At 37.1% G+C, this 26,105-nt stretch overlaps 1 protein-coding gene across 3 annotated transcripts in view; it reads right to left on the bottom strand.

Annotated features, from left to right (window-relative positions):
- Positions 1-26,105, bottom strand: part of LOC116717697 (collagen alpha-1(XIV) chain-like) — a 125,847-nt gene that overhangs the window by 92,760 nt on the left and 6,982 nt on the right. For all 3 annotated transcript variants that reach the window (XM_032559246.1, XM_032559248.1, XM_032559247.1), the window contains exons 3-5: positions 14,424-14,540; positions 11,219-11,362; positions 9,779-9,883 (exon numbers count right to left, since the gene is read on the bottom strand). In XM_032559246.1, the coding sequence (XP_032415137.1) occupies positions 9,779-9,883; positions 11,219-11,362; positions 14,424-14,540 (366 nt within the window). The remainder of the gene's footprint in view (positions 1-9,778; positions 9,884-11,218; positions 11,363-14,423; positions 14,541-26,105) is intronic.

Below are 26,105 nucleotides of genomic sequence, written 5' to 3'. Positions count from 1 at the left end.
ATGTCTTTGATTCTGCAGTGCCAGCAAGTTAAGAAACCTCATGTTCTGACAGCACAACACCCCTTCAGTACAGTCGCTGTGAAGAAGCGAGCAACTGTGATAAAAAAAGCTCTATTGTGTCACAACTGCTCGCCTTTTGCATGTCACTCTAACAGTCAGCAAAGGAAAATATTGATTTACCATTTCTATTTGTAACATATTATAAAACTTTCAAACTATGGTGGATTTAGGAAATATAAACACTGCTTTAAATTAAACCTGAGAATTTTAATTTGTTATTAAAAAAAAATTAAAGGCTTTTGACTGTATTGACCTCTTTCAAATCTCATGACTGTCTGAACTAATGGTAAATGTTATGTCTTTATTTTAATTATGCCTTTGAGCTCCGTGTGTAATATGAGTTTCTCTGCTTTGGCACTTTGAAGGTCGCCTGCCAGAGATTATGTCTGCACCTGCAGTGGACAGATAGACACTAGTTCTCACAGTCGACCTTGTAAATATTGTTGCACTTCTTCTTCTTAGGGTATAAAACACATCTGTAAGATGCAGCGGACAGGGTTCTCACCTGCGGTTCTAAATAAACCTGACTGGGTGTTTCCAGCTTCAACAGATTCATTCATTCTTTTTTCCACAATGCCACCAAGAGTTTTAATACTAAAGGCTGCTTAGCGTCCAGTACTAAGCAGCAACAAATGCAGTCTTAACCCCACACATATCACTTGACAGATTTCTTAAAAGAGCTATTGTTGCACAGCTGTACAAATACTAGATTTGTTTTTTCAATAATATTGTTTAGGACCTATTTCTAGAGAAATATATCAGCCTCCATTCTTTGCTAAGCAAAACATGAATATTCATTTTCCTTGTCCTTTTCTGATGATGTTGGAATGAAAAACAAGGTAACCCTTCAGAAACATGTAATCCCACAGCAGACAGAAAAATCTCTATACACTATGGTCCATCAAATGAACCTTAAATTAAGAGAAAACTATGTGAAAAGCAACTAAAATAGAGACAATATGTCCTCTGTTTGCCTGTGGTTCTCAATAATATTATGAAATAATATTGATCTGTCTTCTTTAACCATCAAGTAGAGTTATAATTTTAATATGCTACAGTTCAGTAGCAGATCTTCTTCAGGCAAAAGCCAACATGCTTGGAGTTGTTGTCCTATCAGTTCAGCCTCCAGACATGGGGTTAAATATTCATCTCAGTAACTGTTTTTTTTTTTTTTACATTTAATTTTGATTCATGCCATTTCAATTAAATACACTCATCCACTGCAGCATGTAAATAATTTTCTTTAGTTCCATCATCTTCTCTTCCCCTGCTGATTAAAAGGAATCCCACAGCATAATACTGCTATCGCCATGTTCCATTCTGATGCCGGTGTGTTTAGGTTTATATGGGGTGTTAGTTTCCCCTTATGCACAGCGTTTTGCATACATAACAAAGTGATCAAAAATCAGACCAAAGCAGATTCTTCCACATGTTTCTGTTTCCCCTTACATGGTTTGTTTCCAACTTTGAGCTGAATTTCTTACAGCTGTCTTTCCCTAACCCTAACAGAGGTCAGATATTAGAGTATGGGGCATCAGACATCGGTTTAGGATTTTTATCAGTTCCCTGAGTTCAAGTCCATTTTTCGGTAAGTTGATGCCCATCATCGATGTGCATCGACTTCTCCACCTGCAATCAAACACGACCCCCTGTAAACTGTTTCATCATTTAAAAACTGAACAACAAAATCCCCCCAGACTGATCAGTTACAAAAACATAAGCTAACAAAAGAGAAAAATACCAGGTTGGTTTCTCTTCGCTTTTAAGCAAGCCACATTTAATAACACATAAGTATGTGTTATTAAATTGACACAAAAGGGAAATTTTATTTTCACACCTTAATGCTCCTGTTGGTGTTGTAGTGGACTGAAAACATATTCAGTCCACTGCAAACATTTTGTATTTTCTAAGAGCCCGAGTAACTTGGTGTCACCACAGAAGAAGATGGAAAACTAATTTCCTTTGATTGAATGGAGATTTTTTATTTAGCTCAAACATATGTCCAAGTACGGTAACATATGGTTGGAGAGTATTTCCAGAAACCAAACAGTGGATGGCAAAAGTAGTTATTTCATTGATAGTAGAGGAAATTCTTTGGCATTGATTTTGGCTAATGGCCTTATCTGCTACTTTCTTGTTACACCCCATTCAACAGTAACATCTTTAAAATCTAATCCCTGAAGTAGTTGATTGTATTACATAGTCAGTAAGATAAAAAAAAACATGTTTGGCAAGAGATGACAAACTTTAAATTGTTCAAATTGAAACTGTAGGATCTTTTTTTATCCTAATACCAACCTAATTCTAAATATAATCATCAGCAATCTAAAAAATTATATATATATATATATATATATATATATATATATATATATATATATATATATATATATAGTATATACTGTATATATGTAATATCACCACATATACAGGAAGGAATGACCAGCTTTTGTAATTAAGGTATTCTTACATGAAAGCCCTGATTGCTACTCTGGAACAAAGATGGAGTAGGTCAGCAGTACTAAACTCCACACAGCTACACCTTCGTCTACGCACACTCGCACACAAAACACATTCACACAGGAACCCTGGGAGACTGTCTGTAGCACCAACTCTGTGTAGCTCAGTGGGACGCTGCTGTTATCACCGTGGAATATAAATACACATGCAGAGCATCATGTGGAGAGAAGAGGAGAAGCAGTCACACATTATACCTCAATATAAAGGAGCGTTCTCTATTGAACTAAAGAGATGCATTATTATTATCGCTGCAGCTGAATCCAGACAGAATCTAAAGAAGCACAGCAGGATATTATTATAATCCCCAACAGCTAGAAAAGCAAAGAACCAATCAAAGTCTCCGGTGTTGCATTGAAAGGTAGCTGGGTCTAATAACAGGAATATGATGGAAATCCAACTTTATAATATCCTTGCTTAGAAGAAAGGGAAGTAAGAGGAACTTAATATGAAAGACTAAAACCTGTGGGTGGGTCTAGACACACAAAGCCTGCTTTATGTGGTTTAATTTTTTTCTTTTTAAAATAATTGGAATACAGGTTGAATTATATCTGTAGAAAGGTTGTTTTTTTTCTTTCAGTGGCCCAGATATTTAGTTTTAAACTTTTCTCACTTAAATTTTCTGAACTTTTTCTTTCAATGTCAGCTGTGAAACAGAGTTTCTAGTAAAGATTATTTTTTAGCTGTGAGTTAAATCTACAAATTGCAACTGCAGTTGCAGTTTTCTGTTTCTCTTCATGCAGAAAAACAAAACACCTGGTTTTACATGGACGCAAACCACTTTTTCACTTGTTTTTTTAGTTAACCGTTCTTATTTCTATTTCAAACTACTCCACTAATTTGTTTTATGAGTGACATGGAAGTTACATTGGCAAATTATTTCTAAGTATCTTAAATGAATAAGAATATAAAAAATCAAATGTAAAACTTCAGACAACAATATTTTCTCATTAGCGAAAGAAAATTGTATTGGAAAATTGTATCATTTGGAAAATTTTATTATTTTCCAAACAGAGAACATCATAAGTAAGCACCAGATTGCAGTTATAAACCATTTTTACCGGGAGGTTGTGGATTCTCTACTTTTAGTCAAAGTTAGCTGCAATGACATGTTTAAAAACTAAATAAAAAATAAAGCACAAAAGGTATAAGAACAATCTTAAAGTAATCTAAAGTAAATTATATTCTCTATGGCATGCAGAGGTATTTCACTGCCTCATTCAGACTGCAATGGGCAGAGAGAGCAAGACTCCTTTAGATAACAGGAAGGTTGAGTACATTACGGAAAAGAAACTTTGTTTAATTCCTTTGAGTGTTCAACTTAAACCTGTGATGATTCACACTGAGTGTAAATGTTTAGTCTCTTTTGCAGAGGTATGCTAAGGCCATAAGAAGGAGGTTTAAGCAGTATCCTGGTTATTTATCATCTTGAAAATGTCTGACGAGGGAAAAAACAGATGTATATAAACAAATAGCTAACATAACCTAAAATACAAACCAATATGTGTCATTAGTGCAATGATGCATTTATCATGTTTAAATAAACAAGTTCATCTACATATACTGTATGTAAAACTAAATGTACAAGCAATCTTAAATCTATTTAGCGTGATTGTATCTGGCATAATAACGGACAAGAAACAAACCAAGCGAGCTCAAAAAAGTTCATTTCCATTTCTATTTTTTCTTTGTTGTTGGAGTTTATTGCTGTTTTGTGTTGTTTTTATTTCTCTGTATTCACCATGATGACACAGCACAGAGAAACAGGTTTCACAGAGAAAAATGTAGAAAATGTTTAATGTCTGAAACTGCACCAACAAAATTATAAGTGTTGTAATCATAAATGGAATTAAATAAGACTTAAATAGGGCAGATAAATCCTTCATTCATAATTTTGATTAAAATTAAAATCAATAATTTTAATCTTTTATCTTGTTTGGTATTGCAATTAATAAAAGCTATTTCTAAAACCTGCAGTCAGTACAGGATTTATTAGCTATGTGCTTTGCACCCAAGAGCCAATTTGTTATGTTTTTATGGAAATTAATTGTTCATCGCTTCTCTCAGTGTGTATAAATAAATTGTACTTGTGTGCGCCATCAGCATATCTGAAATGCACATTTAGCATATTACAGAGGAATTATGTGGTACAATCAATATATAACTGTATAGTAATTAAAATAATTGCACTCTGTACAGTTAATGCACTGTAGAGATCAACACAACAGCTAAAACCACGGCGGTGCTGAACAGGACAGAGGTTGATATCTTGATGGCTGATTGCTCTTATACGACGACGTAAGGAGTTTCCTTTCACACCAGTTTCATTTTATGCATCCAGGAAATGTCCAGTAATTGTCTCATTACACCAGCACAAACATCTGTCACCTGAATTAAATTTGCTAGTTGGTATATACATAAAAATAACACTGTTTGAGTGTTGTACAAATTTCGAATGGGCCCTAAATGCATCTTTAGGTGGTGTGAATCAAATGAGTTCAGATTGAAACAATTACCTTTCTTCCCCAGAGCAAATGCTTTCTATTAGACTTGGGCTCTAATGCTGTTGCTGGACGGAAACTAATGTGTGGATCAAAATTTAATCACACTCCTGGCAGAGTTAGGTTCAGAGCAATCATTTCTTCTTACTGGAGGTAATTTTGACTTTTAGGTCTCAATATGAATCTGATAGAGTCTCCAGAGGGAGCTAAAGATTAGGGTGATGGCAAAGAGGCCTTCCAACTTCAAAGACTTGGAGCCAAAGTTAAATTGTCAAAATACAATAAAAACACGCAGAAAGCTGGTCAGCAAGGAAGGTTTTTTACTACTGTGATTCCAACAAATGTTTCCATTCATTATTGAGAAGAGACGCCATTGTTTATTATAATGTAAATAAAAACAGGTTTAGGGTTGATTCTCCTTTTACATTCATTAATTATCTTTTGAGAGATGCACCATTATGTCCACTGAGACAAACCTCTTTTTTCCTGGTTTGTATTGGAATGTAATTATATGCAGTGTTGTATAAAGTACTGAAATCTCAGAGTCAAGTAAAAGTACAAGTACCTCTCCAAAATATGACTTTGGTAAAAGTCGAAGTCACTGACTGAAATGTTACTTGAGTAAAAGTCTTAAAGTATTTGAAACTTCTTGTACTTAAGTATGGAAATTACTGTAAAAATGGATGTACTCAAGTAATGTAATGAAAAGTACAAGTAAAAAGTAAAACAAAGCAAATGCAGTTTGAATGACATTTTTTATATTTTGGTAAACTTGTCAAATACACTTAAAATAATGTACACAACCAAGTGCAGGCAAAATTAAACCTGCTAATAGATATACCTGCAGGCATCATTTAGTTAAGAAAATTAGGTGCTTTACCTATAGCACAAGGTTAACTTAACCTGCTTTACAACTGAACCAGCTTCTTAGTATACCCTCCAGGACAGAAAATACAAAGTTTTTGTAAGCCTTAAGTTTTCCCTTCAAGTAAGGTCAGTGCTGAAAATGAGAAAAATAAATAGTACAGAAAATGCGGCCAACATGAAGAAAAAGAGCTGTTACGATTACTCTACTTCACAAATCAGTGAATCAGTCAATGCTACAGTCAGTAGGTGGTGCACACAACTGGTCATTATGCAAAAGAAAAAAAGAATTGGGAGGGAAATGCAGCTTATTGGCATCTGTAAACCTGGTTTTGAACTTGCATGCCTTTCCTATATTCGTTAAATTTAGTCTAAATTGCTATCGCTATGGCTTCTGTCCCCCCTTGAACAGAGGAGTCTAGGTAGCCTGCTACAGTCAACATTAGGCCTCAGCTAAATACACCACGTGTGGAACTGAAACGATGCCAAACAAAGTTCATTTATGGTCAAGATTTCACAATACAGTAGTGCCTAGTGACCAAGCTATAGTTACTGAAACAGGAGGATTATAACCATTTCATAAGAAGTTACCTCGATGTGTTTCTTCAAGTTGGACGGGGAGTTTTTGTAAGATAGAATTTCCATGTGACTGCTACTGATTGCGAGACTTGCTTTGTGTTTAATGGGAGAAGCGAAACAGGTGTATCCTAATTAAAAGTAAAGAAATCAAGAAATGGCAAAAAATGTGGAATGAAGATAAGAAAGGAAGAAGATTATATGAAGTACAAAAGTCAGTTTGAATTCGAAGCATTAATGAACGAAACAGAAGAGAAGAAATAATAATTAGTAGATTAAGAGTAGGTCATACCTACTTAAATGACATGCTTTATAAAATAGGGAGGAAAAATAATGATAAATGTGAGAGATGTGGAGAGAAAGAAAATGTAGAACACATATTGATGAACTGTAAGTCAAATGAACTCGAAAGGGAAGAATTAAAGAGAATAGTTAGAAATATGGGGCATGAATGGAATCTTAAAGGTATATTAGGAAATGAAGGAAACATAACAGATATTCACAAATTAAGGAAAGCATTGTTTATTTATCTTAAGAATACAAAATTAAAAAGTAGAATTTAATAGATATGAAGTAATGCTTCTACACACTCATGTACAGTAGGTGGCGGTATGCACCTTAAAGTTGCTTGTGATCCGCCATAATAGAAAAGAAGAAGAAGAAGAAGTATCCTATAGGCCCTTTTCACATGACGTCACACAACTTCCGTTTTGGCTCGAAGCTGTGTATCCTTAGTTCCGGTGTACATAGTAAGTAATGATAAAGTTGTCTATTTCATATATATATATATGTCATATCTATATATATATATATATATATATATATATATATATATATATATATATATATATATATATATATATATATAGAGAGAGAGAGAGAGAGAGAGAGAGAGAGAGAGAGAGAGAGAGAGAGAGAGGTATAAATCTGACAGCATATGTTGATCAGACAGATCACCGGAGCATGGAGTTTACACAGTCTCTAAAACATTTGCCTAAAATAAGATTTGAAGATATATCACGATTTGCAAACCAGTTCTCTCTGACAAAAAAATCTAAATTAGACAAAGGCTACAAATTCTTCACCGAACAATACCTGTTTGACTATGAAGGTAGGTATTTTTGTTTTGCGTAACCGTTAGCTTAGCATTAGTGAATTTTGTTAGCTAGCTAACTACGTGACATAACTGTTCCTTAACCAGAACTTTTTACTGTTTTTGAACTATAACGTTTTAGGCTCTAATCTTGATCAGATTATTAAATTATAGACTGGAGTTGCCACTCATCCCATAAAATAGGGATTTGTTTGTTATAAGCAGAGATGTCCGGTGCCGCCGCTGCTTTGTAATGCCTTTAATCGGACCACTTTTTCGGTAACGAATAATCTAACGAGTTCGTATTTCAAATCCAGTAATCAGATTAAAGTTATTTATCCAAATCATTGCACATTAATATTTTCTTGTGTATTTATTTTTATTCCTTCTTTGCGTCTTTGGGAGAGACTCTGTGACAGTTAGCAGTGACAGAAACATGAACAGTGCATGGAGATGCGCATTTTGTTAAGGGAAAGCCCTTTATTTTCCATTAATACAGAAAATGAACCTCTAAACGTTACATCACTGACAGGCGGCGGTGTATATGTTTCCTAACTGTGGCTAAAGCTGCTGCTAGCTGGTTTACTCATGATCGGAAGCTGGTTCCTTTGAATACAGTTGGAGAATGGTAAATTGACAATGACTGATAACGGTTATCTAACACGTAAACACCGTTTTATAAAATACAGAGAGTGAACCTCTAACGTTACATCACTGACAGGCGGCGGTGTATATGTTTCCTAACTGTGGCTAAAGCTGCTGCTAGCTGGTTTACTCTCCGATCGGAGGCTGTTTATTTTATACACAGATAGAGAATGGTGAATTTACAATGATTAGTAACAGCTATCTAACACTTAAATGCTGTTATTATTAAACTTACCTTTTATTATATCCTTAAGATTATGAGAATGCGGGAAGTTTTCAGCTTGGTTCCCAAGGCAAAATCACACCGGAAGTAAAGATACCCAGTTTTGAGTTATGGCGGCCATTGTCTGACGTCACTGTGAAAAGGGTCTATTGGTGGTGATGAACAAGCCCAGGCAAGCAGGCTACGGACTTTGTTCGGTAGCCTACTTGCTACTTGCTAATCAGTAGGTGGGGTCAAAACACTTGCGTTTCTCTCTCTCGCTTTTTTGTAACGAGTAACTAAACCACACATTGAAAATGTATCGGAGTAAAAGTACGCAATTAAGTTCGGAAATATAGTGAAGTAAAAGTGAAAGTCATCAAAAATTTTCATACTCCAGGAAAGTATGAAGTACTCCAAAATATACTTAAGTAAAGTAGTGAAGTATTTTTACTTCGTTACTATACAACACTGATTATATGTCATCACTGTGATGATGATGTTCAAAGTGTAAATAAGAAGGTGAAGGAAAGGCAAGCAAATATTTGGGTTGCATGAAAATAATTTTAAAATCCACATCTGTCTTGGGTGTGAATACATTTAGACTCACATTTAATAAAACAAACACTTTCACGCATTAACAGCTTTCCTAATATCTGAGATGTTGCTATATGCATCATCTGTGTGACGGGATTTTTATGATCTTCACACATTAGTAAAACCCAAAAGCATTGCAAAAATGATTAATGAAGCAAAACAAATCCCCATGTTAACTGGGAATGTGTTAGAAGGAAGACCACTCAGTAAAATATCCAAGACATCTATCTGAAAATTTCTTTGAAAACAAATCTTAAGCCATCAAAAAGAACATCTTGGAACAGCTTGGTTTCAAACATAAAGCAAATTCTTTAAGAAAAAAGCAGCTTCAACTCATGCAGACAAGAGCGAACAATGAATGACACTCTGCTTATATCAGGAGTTCATGTTAAACACTAAATGTTTCCAGAAATCACAACTATGACAGATTCATCAGTGAGGAATATGTGGTTCTGGCATCTTCGTTCTCACTTGTCGGGTGAAAACCTGACGTGTGCCAGTAGGGCATTTCTCTGACGTTTTCCATTACTGATTGCACACAAACTCTGCATGTTGTTGGAAACAACCGGATCTGCACTGACACTACACATGCTGATCTGCCAGCCTCCAAAACATTTCTATGGCAACAGACTGGAGAATCCATCCAAAAGGTATTTATCTAATTTATAAGTTCAGCTTAAAGGCAGCCTCTTGTCATGGAAATGGTGTGTGTTTTTGTCCTACCTCCAGAGATCTCGTTGGCATCGTCAGGAGGTCCATCTGAATCAGTCAGTCTCTGCGGCTCAGACTCATCTTCTTTGTCACTATCACCTCCAGCAGCTGGTTTAGCTGGAGAGAGGTAATGAGACGTTAACAGAACAGAAATAAAACACGGATTAAGAAACTTTATTTTGCCATAAATATAATGTGGTAATGTGGCTGAGAGTTTCCCTGATGAAATCACACAAAACTCTTAGTATTTCCATAGAAACGACCACAATAAAAACTGTCCATAATTGAATTGTTTCCGGAACACCGAAGACAAAATCTCCATAAAGTTTTATCTGTATATTTTATTTATGTGCTGAACTAAACAAGAAGCTTAATTTACTTCCAAGACAAATCTGAATATCAAATTAGCTTTTACCTCACTTTAATATTCAATTAACTTTCACACCATATCGAGGTAATCAATTAGCACAGAACCTTCAAATGGCACCAGTCCTGCTAACCAGAGTTCATTTTGTAACACTTTGACTAATCTGACATTTTTGATCAGAAGCAAATTTATCATGCCAAAAGGAAAAAAAAAAAGTCTGGCCCTAACAAAGAAGATAATAGGCACTGATATGAGAGTGAAGGCTACATTGTCATTTTCAAATGTTTCATGGTGTGTAGAACAGCTGCATGACGCATCATTGCCAAGCATCAAGGCGCACATTCTTTTGCAAATAAAGCTGGGTGTGGCTGAAAGCACAACTTTTTAAAAACTGCAGAGGAAAATAGCCAGATGTGTCACCGTTTGGGTCTCTGCCAAGATGATTGTTGCTAAAATAGCCTCTACTGGACTTGATGCGTCAAGAAAGTGTCATAGTTCTTCATCATGAAGAACTTCAAGGTCACCGTCCAGGAAAAACTCCTTTGCTGAAACAACAGGGCATCAACGTCCGACTAAAGTTGAACATTTGAAACATGGTGATGTGTTTTGGAAATGTGTTCTTTGGTTAGAAGAGTGTAAATTTGAGCTCTTTGGGCACAGGGGTGTTGATTTAGTTTGGAGAATGAGGGGAGAGACCATGAACTCTAAAAACACAGTAGTACTGTTAAACGCTATTAAATACCAGAGTGCCGGTATTTATGCTGAAACTGATCGTACTGAGTCTTTTAGTCCAAGGCTTCTTTAAGCCAAGATGGGGGGAATGGAAGAAAGTAGAAAATAACTTTTAAAAATGAGACAATGAAGCAACAACAAAACCAAGTAGAAGAACAAATAAGAGAAAAGCGATAGAGGGAAAAATATACAGTATAGACACTGCATAACAAAATGATCTGAGAGAATGTCTAAACAGCTTAAAATAGGAAAAGGCCAAACGTAATGAGAACGAAACAAAAAGACTATTTAGTTAAGTAGAAAAACAGAAAAGGCAAGACTATTCCAGAAGGGCAGAAAGAATTGAAACAAACCTTTAAATCTCCCCTGAAGTGGTCTGCTCTGCTCTCTGCCTCTAATAGCAATGACACTAATCATGTAGTCCTTAGACGGATTGTAGTCCGTTATTAAAACCTTTGGGTCAGATTTAGACACAATGATCTCCCTTTGCTGACCACCTAAAACAGAGAAAGGGATAAAAAAATGGGACATTTAGACACTCAGTCACAAGAAATAACATTAGAATTACATAAAAATGTTTTTTTTTGTAAGCCGTCATCTAGGAAAAAGCAAACTCATCTGAAGAGCTGTTCAACAGTCAAGGTGGAAATATTTTGTTATGTGGATTTATTTATGCAATCCTTAGACCACACACCTGACAAATACAAGTGGTTAAATGTGGATAAAAAAGGAAAATCTAGTATTATGATCTTGATTTTGTGTTTGGCTTTCTGTACTTTCCTTCTGCTAGATGCTTTCTGTGCTTTTATTGATCTTCTGGATCTGCCTTTGACAGGTTACTAAATTGTTGCAGGTTGACAATGGTAAAATTTCATACTTAGAGTTAACATAAATTTCACAAACGTTTCTAAACTGTGGGTTGAAACTATAGCTGCAGAAACAAATTAATGTATAATACCGTTGTGGAGACAAGTCTGCATTAATCATATACAATCCTACACATGTGAATTATTCCCTTGTGGGTATGTGTGTGTGTGTGTGTGAGCGCCTATTCTTCCCTTCCTATAAACTATAAGTTTCGTGTGTCTCAGCCAGAGAGATACAGTAAACTGAAGCAGGTACACACAACGCCCTGCACCGCTTTACACTGCAACACACTAGAAGGACTCAACCACTATACTGAGGCCTGAAAATGAGATACACTTTTTGTTTTTATTTTGTTTTGTTTTTTTTAAAAAAAACAAAAGTTTAATTTGTGTAGCGTGGCTTCATTTTTACTCATATAAAGAAGAAGGAGAAGGAAAAAATGCACTAGCATTGAAAACTCTAAATTGTTCATTTGGATTTGGACCAAAATGCAGTCAGGAGAACAGAGTGGTCATATGAGCCATGGTTTAATGAATACAAGTCAAAAACTTACAAAAACTGAAAACCCAGAACATGGAGAGGCGGCAGAGCGCAACAATGAAACAGAACAATGAATGAGCCACTGGAGTCCAGGACGGAGGAGGGAGTGAAAATGACAAAGGAGCTAATCAGAGGTAACCAGCTGCAGCTGTGAAGGGAGCAAGACTAGACAAGAAAATGACTAGCAGCTGGGGGAGGGGAGTAAATGGCAAAGAGACTAAAACGCAGATGAAGATAGGAGGAAGAAAACCTAAACAATAAGAGGAATATATACCAAATCTAACAAAATAAATCAAACAGATAAAAAGAGAAACTAAACTAACAGAAGGAATAAACTATAATGAGAAGATAATACTAAGTTCACAATACAAATACAAAACTCAGGTAATGAACAAACTGAATGAATAAACTGGGCTGGAGGAAAAGATAATCAAAATAACAAATCTATACACAGAAATGAAAAAAGCAGAAGTCCACAATAACAAGGGATGTGACAGAAACACTCTCCTCATTCACAGAAATTAATTATTGAACCATTTCAAATTATACACAAAGGCTCAAATATATGAGCCTTTACACACCCTGCTATTTGAAATTAGATTAATTTCTGATGTTGCAGAGAAACCACACACTTTTTAACCCTTGAATTAAAAAAGCTACCAACAATTTGATATTTGTCAACACTTCACTCTCATGTACACTTGCTGCTTTCCTGTGTTTGGAACCAGTTACTTATAATTTCAACTCTCTGACCCAACACTATTTACCACCAACTTGGGGAGAAGTCTCTGCTTCAGGAAACTTACAGCAGGACCAATCAAATGTCTTCTGAGAGATTTTACAGTCAGACAAGACAAAGATTGAACTCATCAGGTGCAGGACATATAAGAGAAATGTTTGGAGGATTCAATGCGAGGCGTTCACCCTAAAAAAAAACACTGTACCACCTGTCAGGTATGGTGTTGGGTTTCTGTGTTGTATGTCATACAGAAACCCAACAGCAAGGTGAAGAAGCAGAGATTCTCTCCTCAGTTTAATCAGGTGAAAACGACAACCCGATTTCACCTGGAACAGGTGAGTTTCTCTGTTCCAGGTTTAAGATTAAGAAAACATCCAGCAAGTCATGTTCTCCTGTGAAATCGATCTCATCTTCTTTCATAAAAACCTAGCTCTTTCTGTCTTTGTAGAACAGGGAAATTATCCTGACCCAAAAGGTCAGTGACTAATCTAACTGAATCCTTTGTGATCTATAAAGATGTTTCCTCAGCAGCTCTGAACTAGCTCCATCATTCACCTCCTCTGACTCAGAAACAAGAAGGAAGGAACATGATTTCATTCCTTTCACAATGATCAAAAAAGGCTTTATTCACCATATGAATGCAGCAAAGATTGTACTGAAATTAATTACCTGAAACTGCATTTTCAGCAATAAGCTGTTCTTTCCCTGAGAAAGAAGGAGGCATAAAGCTGAATTTTAGTTCTATTCTCATGATATCACCAGATGAGTTTTATTATAGAATCCCTATTCCTGCATATTCCTTTTTAATGCAGGCTGTAAAAAAATCAACTCTAATGTTAAGCCCAGCTTTATTACCAGATGCAGACCATAATGCAGTAGCAGTGAAGTGCCTGAGTCTTGGCTGTAAATGCAGGTGCACTGCGACTACAGGATGAGGATGCTCTCAGCAATGATTAGGGCGATTTCTACTAGGCTGTGAATGCACTGCATCTGCACAGCGTGCAGCGTGTGGCAGATGCAAAACAAAGCAGAACATGGTGCATTCTTCAGCTAACCCAGGCTGACCTCCAACATGAGTTAGAAAGTGGTCCTGCTACTGTCCCCTCTATTAGTCCCTCTTTTAAAAATCTTCTGACAAGTCCCTCATATTCAGTAGAAACACTCCCCCGTGCTCTCCAAATTGGCAAAGGTGCAGAACAAACTTTGAGGTCTGCAGATCTCCCAGAAGTGAAATTTGTTCAAAGGAGTTTTGATAAGAAGTAAATTACATAATCCTTCTTGGCAGATTAAAAAAAAAAAAAAAATCCATTTCCTACTTCTTTCCTCGGGTGCCTGAAGTTACATTACTCTTTGACATAGTGTTTTATCTCTCTGTGTGTGTGTATTCTGTTCATGTGTGTAGAGGATCCTACCTGGTAAGCTGTTGTAGAGAAATAAATAGCTGTCGACTTCTCCTCTGGGCTCCCTCCATGAAACTAGGAGTTTGCGGGAACTGTGCACTTTGAAACGCAGCCTCCTCGGAGCTGGAACTGAAGAGTAAGGTAACACTTAAACCAGATATAAGCATGTAAAAAGAGACCTGTGTCTAATTCAAGGAAACACTGTGACCTGAAAAGTTCCTAAGCATCATTAGACATGTCTTAAAAAGTATTTGGAAGGGATCCGAAAGCTGCAGAATAAGATGAAATAAGGAAACAGGAAGGAAGAAAGTGGAATGAAATTCAGATTGGGAGTTCACACAGCTTATGATGGAATAAATATGGTATTTCTACACCCTGTCACCATACAACCACACATTTTGATGCATTCTGCTGGTATGGTATATCATATACTGTACTTGTATAGTGCTTTATCAAGTCCAGACGACCCCAAATCACTTCACACTACATTCATTCACCCACCCCTGCACACGCCTACACACTGCTATAAGCTACATAGTAGCCTCATCTGCCCTGAAGCAGTCTGACAGAAGCAGGGCTGCCATGCACCGGTGCCTCTGGGCCCCCTGATCATCACCAGCAGGCAAGGCGGGTGAGATGTCAAGGACACAAAAACGACAGAGCGGGGGTTGAAGCTGGAAACTCCTCCCGCCACCATTATATGAGAAAAACCAGAACAAAGTAACACATAATTGTCACTTGGTTGGAAAAAAATATGGATTACATTTTTTGTGAATACACAACGGAGTCCCGGTAACTTTGTGGGAGCTGCAGGTAGGAGAATCTGTAGAACAATTGCAGAGTCATGCACTCAAGTAATCTGCCCTTTATGGAAGATTGGCATAAAGAAATACTTTGCCGAATGAAAGTCATAAAAAGTTTAGCTTGCAGTATTCCACAAACCATACGGGACACAGTAAACATGTTGTGAAAGCTGATTTGTTTTTTCCCTCCATGGGAAACATGATGTGTGCCAGCAAAAGACTTAAGACTACGGTGGAAATTAAATTCAAGTTAGACAACGACCATATACGTACACACAGAGCTACAATGGATGCAACGGGACAATACCTGCAGAAGTGATTGGATTTATGTAAAGCATTTATAAATTTATGGTTCAGACAATGGATTTTATATGTCATGTTGTATGTGTCGTTTTGTTTTTAGTTGTTTTTCTCTCTCCATCTATCCCAAACAGGCCTTCCTGGGTCTCTGTTTTCTGCATTTGTAAATTTTAAATGACATTTCAAGATGCATCTGTGAAGCATTTTCTGTATGTGTAGAAAGTCCTGATTCTGCTGCTTCTGCCTGTGGGGCCCTCATTGGGCCTCAGTCGACCACCTCTACAGACTCCTTGATAACATTGATTTTAGGTTTTCGTTCTGAGCCTCGACTTCTGCATTTGGCAGCTAATATCTTGGGTTTCTGGGGCCCAGACTGGCTGTGTGTGAAAGAGAAGGTGGAGCATTAATGCTGGATTTTCTGTATGCCTTCAATGGATAGCTGGACCTTGAAATTACTTTATTATAACTTCTGTCTCCTCAGTAGGGGCAAATGAACAAAATTGGTCAGTTTTAAATTTTTTATTTAATCTCTATGAACATCCATCCATTTTCCCACACCCGTATCCCAGCAGGGGTGCTGGTGCCTAACTCCAGCTGTCGACGGGCGAGAAGCGGGGTCACCCTGGACAGGTCATCTCTACGAACTGTTCTTTTCAAATATAAATTTTTTGCTAAATTTGTTTTATGGTATCTGAAACAGCAGATAGAAGAAGTTCACTTTAAGGTGCTGTAGTGGTGGTAACAGCATCCACCACGCATCCATTTCATGACAGAGGTTAGCAATTGCCTAGGAAGTTGCTTTATTTTGAATAAATGTGAAATTGTGTTGCCACTGTGTTCCTCTGGTTTGCATCATGGTTTGTATTTTGTATTGTGGGTTTTGTTTTGTCATTATTAAATCGGCTGCCTTTGTTTCTGCACCAGCCTGCCGGCGTTTGGGTCCTTTATTCAACATTCAACTGATAAAACAGTTACAAGAAGTCATTCTGGGTTCATGGGGTCCATCAGCAGTCCTGGCTGACAAACCAGCAGCTTATGACTCATGGTCGATTATGTCAGCTTTCTTCCCACATCGTACTCTGAGGCAGGTTGTGTCATTAGTGCCTTTACTGCTGGATGTCCAGAAGACATTTAGAAAGAAACTGCATGTTATTCCTATTAGTGAAGAGAATACAATTTATTAATATATTCATAGTAGAACACTACTATCTTAACAAAGCAAAAAGACGGATTTATTTTTAATGTGTTGACATTATAACCGCAATATAACAATCAAAATGAGAAAGACAAAGCAACAGGGAAAAACATTTAAGCTGCAAATTATAAAAGTTACATCAATACATATACAGTATATGAAACTGTATGTGGACCTGTGCTAATTAAAGCATATCCACAACATTCTGGCACAGACCAGATTGAGGTACAAATATCTGCATAACATATTTTATGTGTCTAGTTATTGGTTCAGCTATTCAACAAAATTAAAGCTGTTAATTATTTACAGTTAAGTGATTATTGAAATATTTTTGATCATGTCCCATTACTGACCTTAAAATAAGAACCAAGTCAATCAAAAGCAAGCCCAGCAGACAATGTTACATTTTCAAGAATTTTCATAAATTGACAAATGGTACAATTGACTGCCTTCTGCATCTTATAGTTTATGGATAATATGGACTTTTCTTTAAAAGTCTCATTATTTTTGTTCAAATATATAAAAACTGTAAATGCATTATTTAACAGAAGCTAATGTCAGTGCTTGTTTAACTTTTTACAAATGGAGTCGGGTAACTCCTGACACTTGGGCACAACAAGCAAAGTCAATCAAAAGAATCACATCCCTTTATAATATTTCATGCTCTATTGTAATTTGCAGAAACATCAATAAAACACTTTAAGTTTTACTGTTTCCTTGCTGCATTTCTTAAGAGACGACACTATGCCACCTATCCAATACTCTAAAGGCACGGGCTGAAAATGTATAATTATACCACACAATAAAAATCTATGAATAATTTTCAGTGCATGATGGCGTTCAGAAGATTATTACCTTGGTATCACATAGTGTGTTTGATTGTAGGTGAAGTGAGTAGGTAGGATCTTTATAATTGGGTGAAAATTGCCTTGAGTGCCTCTACTTTTGCTTTGCATGTCAGTGATTACACTCACCTACTGAATTATGGAACAAACCTATAAAAAAAATAAATTGAGCCCACTATACTGTATGTCTGAATGTCGAGATCTATGAGCAGGATGATGATTGTATCGACATAAAATTTTGATGAACGACTTTTGGAAATAACCCCAGGATGCCAACAGAACATGAGGGCCTCTGATTACCCTTCAACAATCTCACACATCTGTTCTTGTTTATCACCATATGGCCGTAAATATCAACCACATTTCACATTTTCTTTCTGGATAGAAGTGCCCACATTTCATGCATTCAGTAGTGTCTCTCTGTGTCTCACAATATCACGTTCTGTGAGCTTCATATTGTGTCTAATATCAAACGCAGCAGCAAATCTTGGCAGATTCTTTTGTGATTACGGCATATCAATACAGCTCTGCATGAACGGTGGTTAAGCAGATGACAGCAAGAAGCATCATTAAGCTGAAGGTAGAAGTTCATTTTTAACATTTTTTAAACAAATATATAAACAATAGATTATGTAGAGACTTCAAGAAGTAGGTTTCTAATATCACCTTGGGCAAATCTAAAGATCCTTTGTGAGAGCATTTATGCACCCTCAAATGGCTAACAAGTGAACCAGCTTCGCCTAAAACTACATTTACACAGTTACCTTGAGCTTCACCTAAAACTACATTTACACAGAGTTACCTTGAGCTTCACCTAAAACTACATTTACACAGAGTTACCTTGAGCTTCACCTAAAACTACATTTACACAGAGTTACCTTGAGCTTCACCTAAAACTACATTTACACAGAGTTACCTTGAGCTTCACCTAAAACTACATTTACACAGAGTTACCTTGAGCTTCACCTAAAACTACATTTACACAGAGTTACCTTGATGAACCGCTATTTCTGCTTTTCAGATGCTGTGATGGAGGTAAATACAAAACTAATTGAAGCAAGGCAGCAGGAATGAGTGAGTAATTTTTAAAATACAAGACAAAAACATAACTACAAAACTTTAGTAAAGACAAACAATAACAGAATAATTAGTATTATAGCCATAAACCCAAACAGCAATTTCTTCAAGCAAAAAAAGTTGCCAAATTATCAATGAGAAATAAATGCAAATTCATTCCTAATGTATAGTTCACATGCTTTCCTTTTTTGAGCCATTATTTAAAGGATCTTTTAAATTTGAGCTTGGGTTATCTCTTTTTCAGTGTGTAGACTAAAGATGTCATTCAGCTGTATGAACTGGAATTATCTGGGTTAACGTGAAGCAAACACGATTTGAGATTTCCAGTCTGAGAAGGGGATGATTCCTGTCAGGATTACGAGCAGAGAGAGTTCAGAGGGAATCCTGCTGAGGAGTAAATGCTCACCGGTGCATCACTCTCCCACCGTCCTCTCGGTCATTGTCCTCCACTTCAGCTGCAACACTTCCCATTTTTGATTTCCTCTCCAACATAAGCTGTTTTTTTCCCCAAACATCTTCTCTCCTATTCTTTACTTCCAGAGCGCCCTTCTCTCTTATTCTTCACTGCTCTTTGCAAACTCACCATTCAACAGTCATTCAAAATCTTTTTTGTCCTAATCCATGTTTATCTTTGAACTTGGTGACTTCTCAGTCTCCTCTTTACCATTCCTTAGCATCACCTTCCTTCTCATGTTAATCTCTTAGCCCTTTCTTCTCCAACTCTCCTTATTTTTTTACAGCTGTTTCCTTCTCAACCTCGTCTCATACCAGTCACACTTTGATTTTCCTTCCTCTTTTATCCTCTTGCCAACATTTCTACTTATTTTTTTTTCCTTCCTTGCTTTAAGTCCCTGGCTACCCTCTCCTTGTCTCTCCAGATAAGCCTGGTACTGACTCCGCTGAGTATTCAGGCTGCAGGAGCTCTGCTAATGCTCAGGATTTATGGATGACAAATGCTTGCTCTGTCACCGCAAGATAGCTATCCTGTACCGAACCTGAGGGAGAACGCCCGGGCGTGCTCACTCAACGCCGCCGCCGTCTCGTTTGTACACAAACTACTCTGTTCATGGAGGAGACAGCACTTAGCGCAAATCCACTCCGGCTTCTATCCACCTCTCCTCTCTTTTTATCTCCTCCACCGCTCTCATGGAACCCTTCTCTGTTTTTATCACACCTTCAGGTTTAAACTGTCTGTCTCTCATCCATTCTGCTCTTTTTTCACGTTTTATTTCACCCCCTTCATCCCCACCTTACACTCCTGCTTGTGCTTCAGTGAATTAATGCCTTTTTGCACTCTTTCATCGCAATCTTGTGTAAGTAATGCCTTTTTCTTACAGCAGTCATCTGGCTGCTGCATTGAGTGTGTAAGGCTGAATACTAAGCTGCATGATTATACTGTTGCCCTATCAGTCCCCTTCAGTCATTTGGTCAAGGTTGAGCATTTAAATAATAATAGCAATAATAATGAACAAGAGGAAGAACCAAAAAGACAATCAAAACTCTGTCATTACTGATTAGGTGTTACAACATGCAAACGTTTATGTAGTTAATGTGTTTAAACAACTCAATACATTAGAGTTTCAATTAAAGAAACGAGTTCCATAGAAACTCATGATTTAGATTCATGTACATACAGAGTGAAATATATGAAGAGTTTATTTCCGTTAGTGCAATCAGCATAGGGCATCTCATGCTTTGAATATTTTAATGACAGAACCGAGGAACATTACAATCTTCCAGGCAGTTTCCTAAATCCATTAAACGGTGGTTAGGAACAAATCACATCTGTGATCATCTGTGGGTTAGTGTCTGTTGCATATTAAACATGTTTTGTTGGTCTTGTTCATTCTTCAGTATTTTATAACTTAATCATGTGATTTACTGCATTAATCATATTCACCCTGGTCCTGCAGATGACCTTTAGCTTTCATAGCCAAATCTAGCACAGATACATGCTAAACTGACATAAGATGATTAAAGTGAATTGCCCTGTTAAAAACCAAACTAAACTAAAATAAATAAGATTTATTGGAATGTTTTAACTCATAATTGTTATGCAATGACCTGTGCAAGGAGAGTCATTGTAGGGTGAGTCACAAATTATCACTGCTGAACAAGCTGGCTTTTCACAGAGGGCTGCATCCAAATATATCAGTGAAAGATTGAGGGGAAGAAAAACTGTGTGAGGAAAAAGTGCATGAGCAACAGGGTCAAATGCAGCCTTGATAGGATTATAAAAGAAAAGCCCACTGAAGAGATTGGGGTAGATTTTCAAGGTCTTGAATGCAGCTGGAGTCAGAGCTACAAGGACTCAGCCAGGACTCTGGCAATATCACTCTCGGACTCCTGGTGTGACAAAATCCCTGAACCAAAGATATCATGAACTGCTAGGAAGGAGGAGGCCTCAGTGGTCCGAAGTTGTCTTTTCAGATAGAAGTTAATTTTGCATTACAAAATTAAGGTCACAGAGTCTGTAAAAACAGTGGAGAGAAGCCACGTTCCTTGAGGTTCGGTGTGAAGTTTCCAATTAGCGCTGATTTGAAGAGTTTTGGGGTTTTCATGCTTCCTGCTTGCTGACAAGTTTTACGAAAACGCTAATTAATTTTAGAGCAGGACTTTCAATCGGCTGACTTTCTCAAAATGAATCAATACTGGTTAAAGGACAATAGTGTCCCTCTGTTCGAATAAGCCAACAAATTGGCCTCCTCTTAATCCTTCAGAGAATCTATTAAAAGAGATTACCATATAATGATATTTTCACCATGAAGATAAATTACATCAGACAAACTGAAGGCATGGGGTAAAAAAGGAACCGCTGCTTGCCTAATGCCTCAGCAGAAACACGGGTTGATCGTTTCTATTTTACACTGCAATAAATGCAGCAATTCAAGCAAAAGGAGCCCTGATCAAATATTGAGTGGATACAATCGACAGTATGTCAACAGAAGGCTGACTTTTGTGTAATAAAATCTTTTATTTGGTTTTAGGTAATATTTAGATTTTCTGAAAAACTAAATGTTAGGTTTCCATTAGCAGTATGCCAAAATCATCATCCTTTGTTGCAGATGGGAACAAAGAATAACAGGGCAAACTGTATTTGCTTTACATGGATTTGTGGTGCATCTCTGAGCTAAAACCTGCATTGACATTTATGGTTGAAGGTTGCTGCTTCAACATCAGATTATATGACAGATACTAAAGGCTTATGAATATTTACACTAGTCTTAGTGTTCTCACAAACTCAGTAGCAATATTTTTTGGAACATTTCCCACAAAACAAACAAGATTTTTTTTGTCATGAATAAAAGAGTCACAACCTCTTCATATGTCTCACTGTGCAAGAAAAGTAGGTTTTGCCCTCCTGCAGTGCCATTTTCCATATACGGTAGGGACGATTATTTTCACCATTCGTCTGAAAGTACAATTCAAAAATGTGTTCTTGCCAAACTTTGTCCAGGCTCATCAAATTTAAGGCACGTTCTCTTGGTTGTTCCTGTACATTTATATTTGTTCTGTTATGTGGGGAAGAAAAAAAAACAGCTAGCAGAAGAGAGTTGCGTTCAAATGCAATATCTGCTCAACTTTAACATCAGCACAATGTTTTAGAAAAAGAATATTTATGTTCTGAAAAGCTTGTAGTCTATTTCATGCTTGTCACACAGCGGCTGCTTTAGCTGACGCTCCCTGTTTGTACCTTCAGTGCTGTGTAATTTAGCTTATGCATGCATTCTGGATGTAGAGTGACCTGGATACGGTAAAGGAAGCGGTACACTCACCAGTCACACTGCTTTTATAGTCTGTAACTTTCTCCTAAAGGGCTTTCAAAGCATTCATCAGTTAATGTTGCTCATTTACAGTCACAGCAGGCCATGAGAATCATCAATACTCTCCGTCAGTATTAGAGGGCCGCGGCGCCTCTCCGCTAACTCAACGTTCTTTTTAGTGTGAGGCTGCAGATGATCGTGACCGGCTGGATTGCAGTCAGCAGAGGCAGATGAGAAGATGACAGCAGCTGCGGCTCAGATAATATGACAGTTTTTAAATTCAAAACAGGTTGTCCCATCTCATCACCGCTTTTGTTTATGAATAAATGATTTCCCATCATTGGCTTCTCCCCTTGGTCATTAGAAGTGAAACTACTGCCCAACACTCTCAGTAATACTAATGCACTACGTACACACACATAATGCAATATTTGTGCAAATATGCATTTTGGCACATAATCTGTTTTGATATATCCTGAAGCAAAATATTGATCCGGGCTGTCAGCTAATCAACAAAATCAATCCCAGTAATTAACCATGCAAGTAAACACCCACAAAGCCATGAAACAACAAACACTAACCCACTTCTCCAATAAAATCTTTACGATGCATGACTTATTCAGAGCTGAATATATGAATACATATTTTTAAAAAGATTTATCTGACCGGGAATGAAGTCGGCTGGAGACAGGAACATAAGGTATCGGGTCACTCCTTTACCCTCTGGAGAAGAATAAGCTGAGAGCCAAATTAGCATTTTCTTTCACTGGTCTTTCTAAAGTTTTAGAAACACCTGTATTTTAAGAAAATTGAGCAGCTGATTGTCGAAAATTCTCCACAGTGTGAGTTTTTTTTTAGTTTTTTTAAAAAGAACAGTCATAGCTGTTCCCATGGGTCGGACAGAAGAATGCTGCAGAAATTACACAAGTGTAAATTAAGCTAAACTGAACTTGGACAAAATTATTGACAGAAAATTGAGGTCATTAGACATTCAATACTACAAGTGTAACCAGTAGTGTTTTTTGTGGGGTTATACTTTAAATGGGCGGTATTATGTAAAATAAACTTTTTTTACATCCAGTTATATTGTTATTCCCTCATAACATACCTGCAGTGTTGCTTTGATTCTTTCATGCAAGTTTGAGGAATACTTGACAATCTACACTCCACTGCTACGGCTCCAATGAGAACTGATGATTAACTAAAACATGCAGGTAGACCTTCAGACTCCTGCATGCTATTATTAAAAGCCATTCTTGCATTAATTTGGTGTAGGCTACTTTTGATGGCTTGATCTATTCTTTTTCTGAGTGTGGCTCCTAACAAAAAGCAGTAAAAACACTTGGATGCATTCTCAGACTCAGTCTGTGACTGACTCGTTTTTCGTCTCATTACTATCGCTAACAAGTGATGACTGCACTGGTACAGTTTTGTATGGATATGTGTACCATTATACCCCTATCCTATCCTGTAGCAATTTTTATGTTAGTAACACTGCATTGTGTTGCCTTGAACATTTCGCTTCTTTAGAAAACTTATTTTGCTCAAATATCTTCAGAGCTTTGCTTCATGGGTCTGATTTTCTTCAACATGGCAGACTAGTGCAATGCCTGCAAACAAGGCGCCAGTTCTTCAATCCATCTCCTGCATTCTACCATCATTCATGAATAAGACATAAAAATTCTTGAGCTACTCCTCTTGAGGCACACTGTTGCCCTGAAGCCCTCAATATAACAATCCTTCTATGTTGCACTGTTGAGAGGCAGCTCAAATGAGCTTTCTCCATTTGAGAAAGCTCATTTGAGCTTTCTCAAATGAGCTGGCTGGACCTACCCTCCGAGATAAGGGGAGGGGCTCCATTATTCATCAGAGTAAAGCCTCTGCAAGAAGAAGTCAGAGGTTTTACTGAAGAAGTCAGTAAAGCAAGAATGCAAGTTGGCTGCTTCTGTTTGGAGGTTTTGTGGGTAAGATCCACTGGAAGAAGTCCTCAAAGTTGACCTAGAACTCACTAATAGGACAATATTTTCCTTCTGCTCTGGGAATTACTCAGGACCTCCAGAATATGCTGGAGGCTATCAGCAGGGAGAGAGATGTCTAGGTTTCTCTCCTGGACTCAGTCACCTCCATGACCTGATGGTAAATTAAAAATTATTCAAAAATATTAAACCAGACATCTGTGATGGTGAATCCTAATATTGTTAGGAAACCTCCTGACCTTCTGTTGAACAAAACTTGGAAATTCTCATGAAAAATTTAACAACATAGAAATTTTTTAAGGATGTATGAAGAGTGTAAATGTTTTGTTCCTTTCCCTCAAATGTCTATTTGCAGAACGGAGCGGGCTACCTGCAGCCTTCAGTGGTATACTAAATATAGTGGGAAATCTTCTTGTCAGCAGTACTGCTGCGAGCATGATAGTTTGCTGTTATTCTAGTTTTTCTCTGCCGTGGCTAATCCTATCCTCAGCCTACATCCACAGGCTGAAACAGGAGCTTACTAATTTAAGCTGCAGGTGTAACATTCAGGTTTATCAAAAGTCTACAGAACGACACTACAGACTTTGCTGACATTGAGAAGAAGATGAATGCAGGTCAAACACGTACTGACTGCCCAAGTCATGAATACATCGGTTAGAATGAAAGCATCTGCATCTTTGGATAAATATTTACTGTAAGTCTGGGAAAACCTTAAGGAGTCACTCAGAAAGAGAAACATTTTGAAACAGTAAATGTTGCTCTAGTGGCAGCTACTGGAGACACTACATGACAGACTAACCAAAGGATGCTCAGAGGAAGAAACAATCCAGATACTGATTGTCTTGCTTCAGTTCCAGACCACTGGCAGCATTTCGCTCCTCGTAATAAAACTTCCTAGTCTGGCACACTCCGTTGGAGGGAGATCCTGACAATATCAAGACATTTCAGTAGCATATACAAACATCCTGAATGAGCAGAGCGCTCTCTAATCCTCCAGCTCAAATCCACGGTGACCAGATGCTGCAGCTTACAGAAGCAGACCCAGCAGACATTAATGACCTCCCTAATGAAGGGACAGAACAGTGCTTCCTCCAGCATCTAGGAGGTCACTCCTGTTTAGTTGTGACTGACTAGGATCAAACTGCAGCCTTCCAACTCAACATGAAAGAAATGCTGATCACAGGTGAGAAATATGGAGTGCAGGAGAAAGAAAAAAAAGTAAAGAATAAACTAAAACGCCCTGTTAACATTGATACAAATATTTTAAAAAAGGCAGATATAGATTGAGTTTGAACCCTGTCCACACTAATTAAGATTTTGGTGGCTGAAACTGATTTTTAGACATAAAGTGGAAATTTAAAAACTGTATTTATGGTGAATCCATCTGGAATTAAAGATTACCTCATAACAGCTAACTTCATGCTTGCCAGTAAATTTTAAAATGTTTAGCTTAGCATTGCTTTACGAATGCTCAGGATCTGCTTGCTTTCACTTCTGATATTGTTATTTCTAATATCGATATTATTGCCTCCTTCTGCCACAGCATCGGTAGTGCAGTCAATCATATTGTGTAAAAGAATTGAATCAGTATGAAATTCTCCCAGCATCAGTACTTAATAAATATACTACTTTAGCAGAAAACTTTTTTTTAAAATAATCTAATTGCTTTTAATCAAAAGATAAAATTAAATTAATTATTTATACTGCTGCTGAAATTAATTTATCATACTGAGT

This window comes from Xiphophorus hellerii, chromosome 3 (genome assembly GCF_003331165.1).
Source record: "Xiphophorus hellerii strain 12219 chromosome 3, Xiphophorus_hellerii-4.1, whole genome shotgun sequence".
NCBI classification, from domain to species: domain Eukaryota; kingdom Metazoa; phylum Chordata; class Actinopteri; order Cyprinodontiformes; family Poeciliidae; genus Xiphophorus; species Xiphophorus hellerii.
This window is presented reverse-complemented; position numbering and strand designations above follow the sequence as displayed.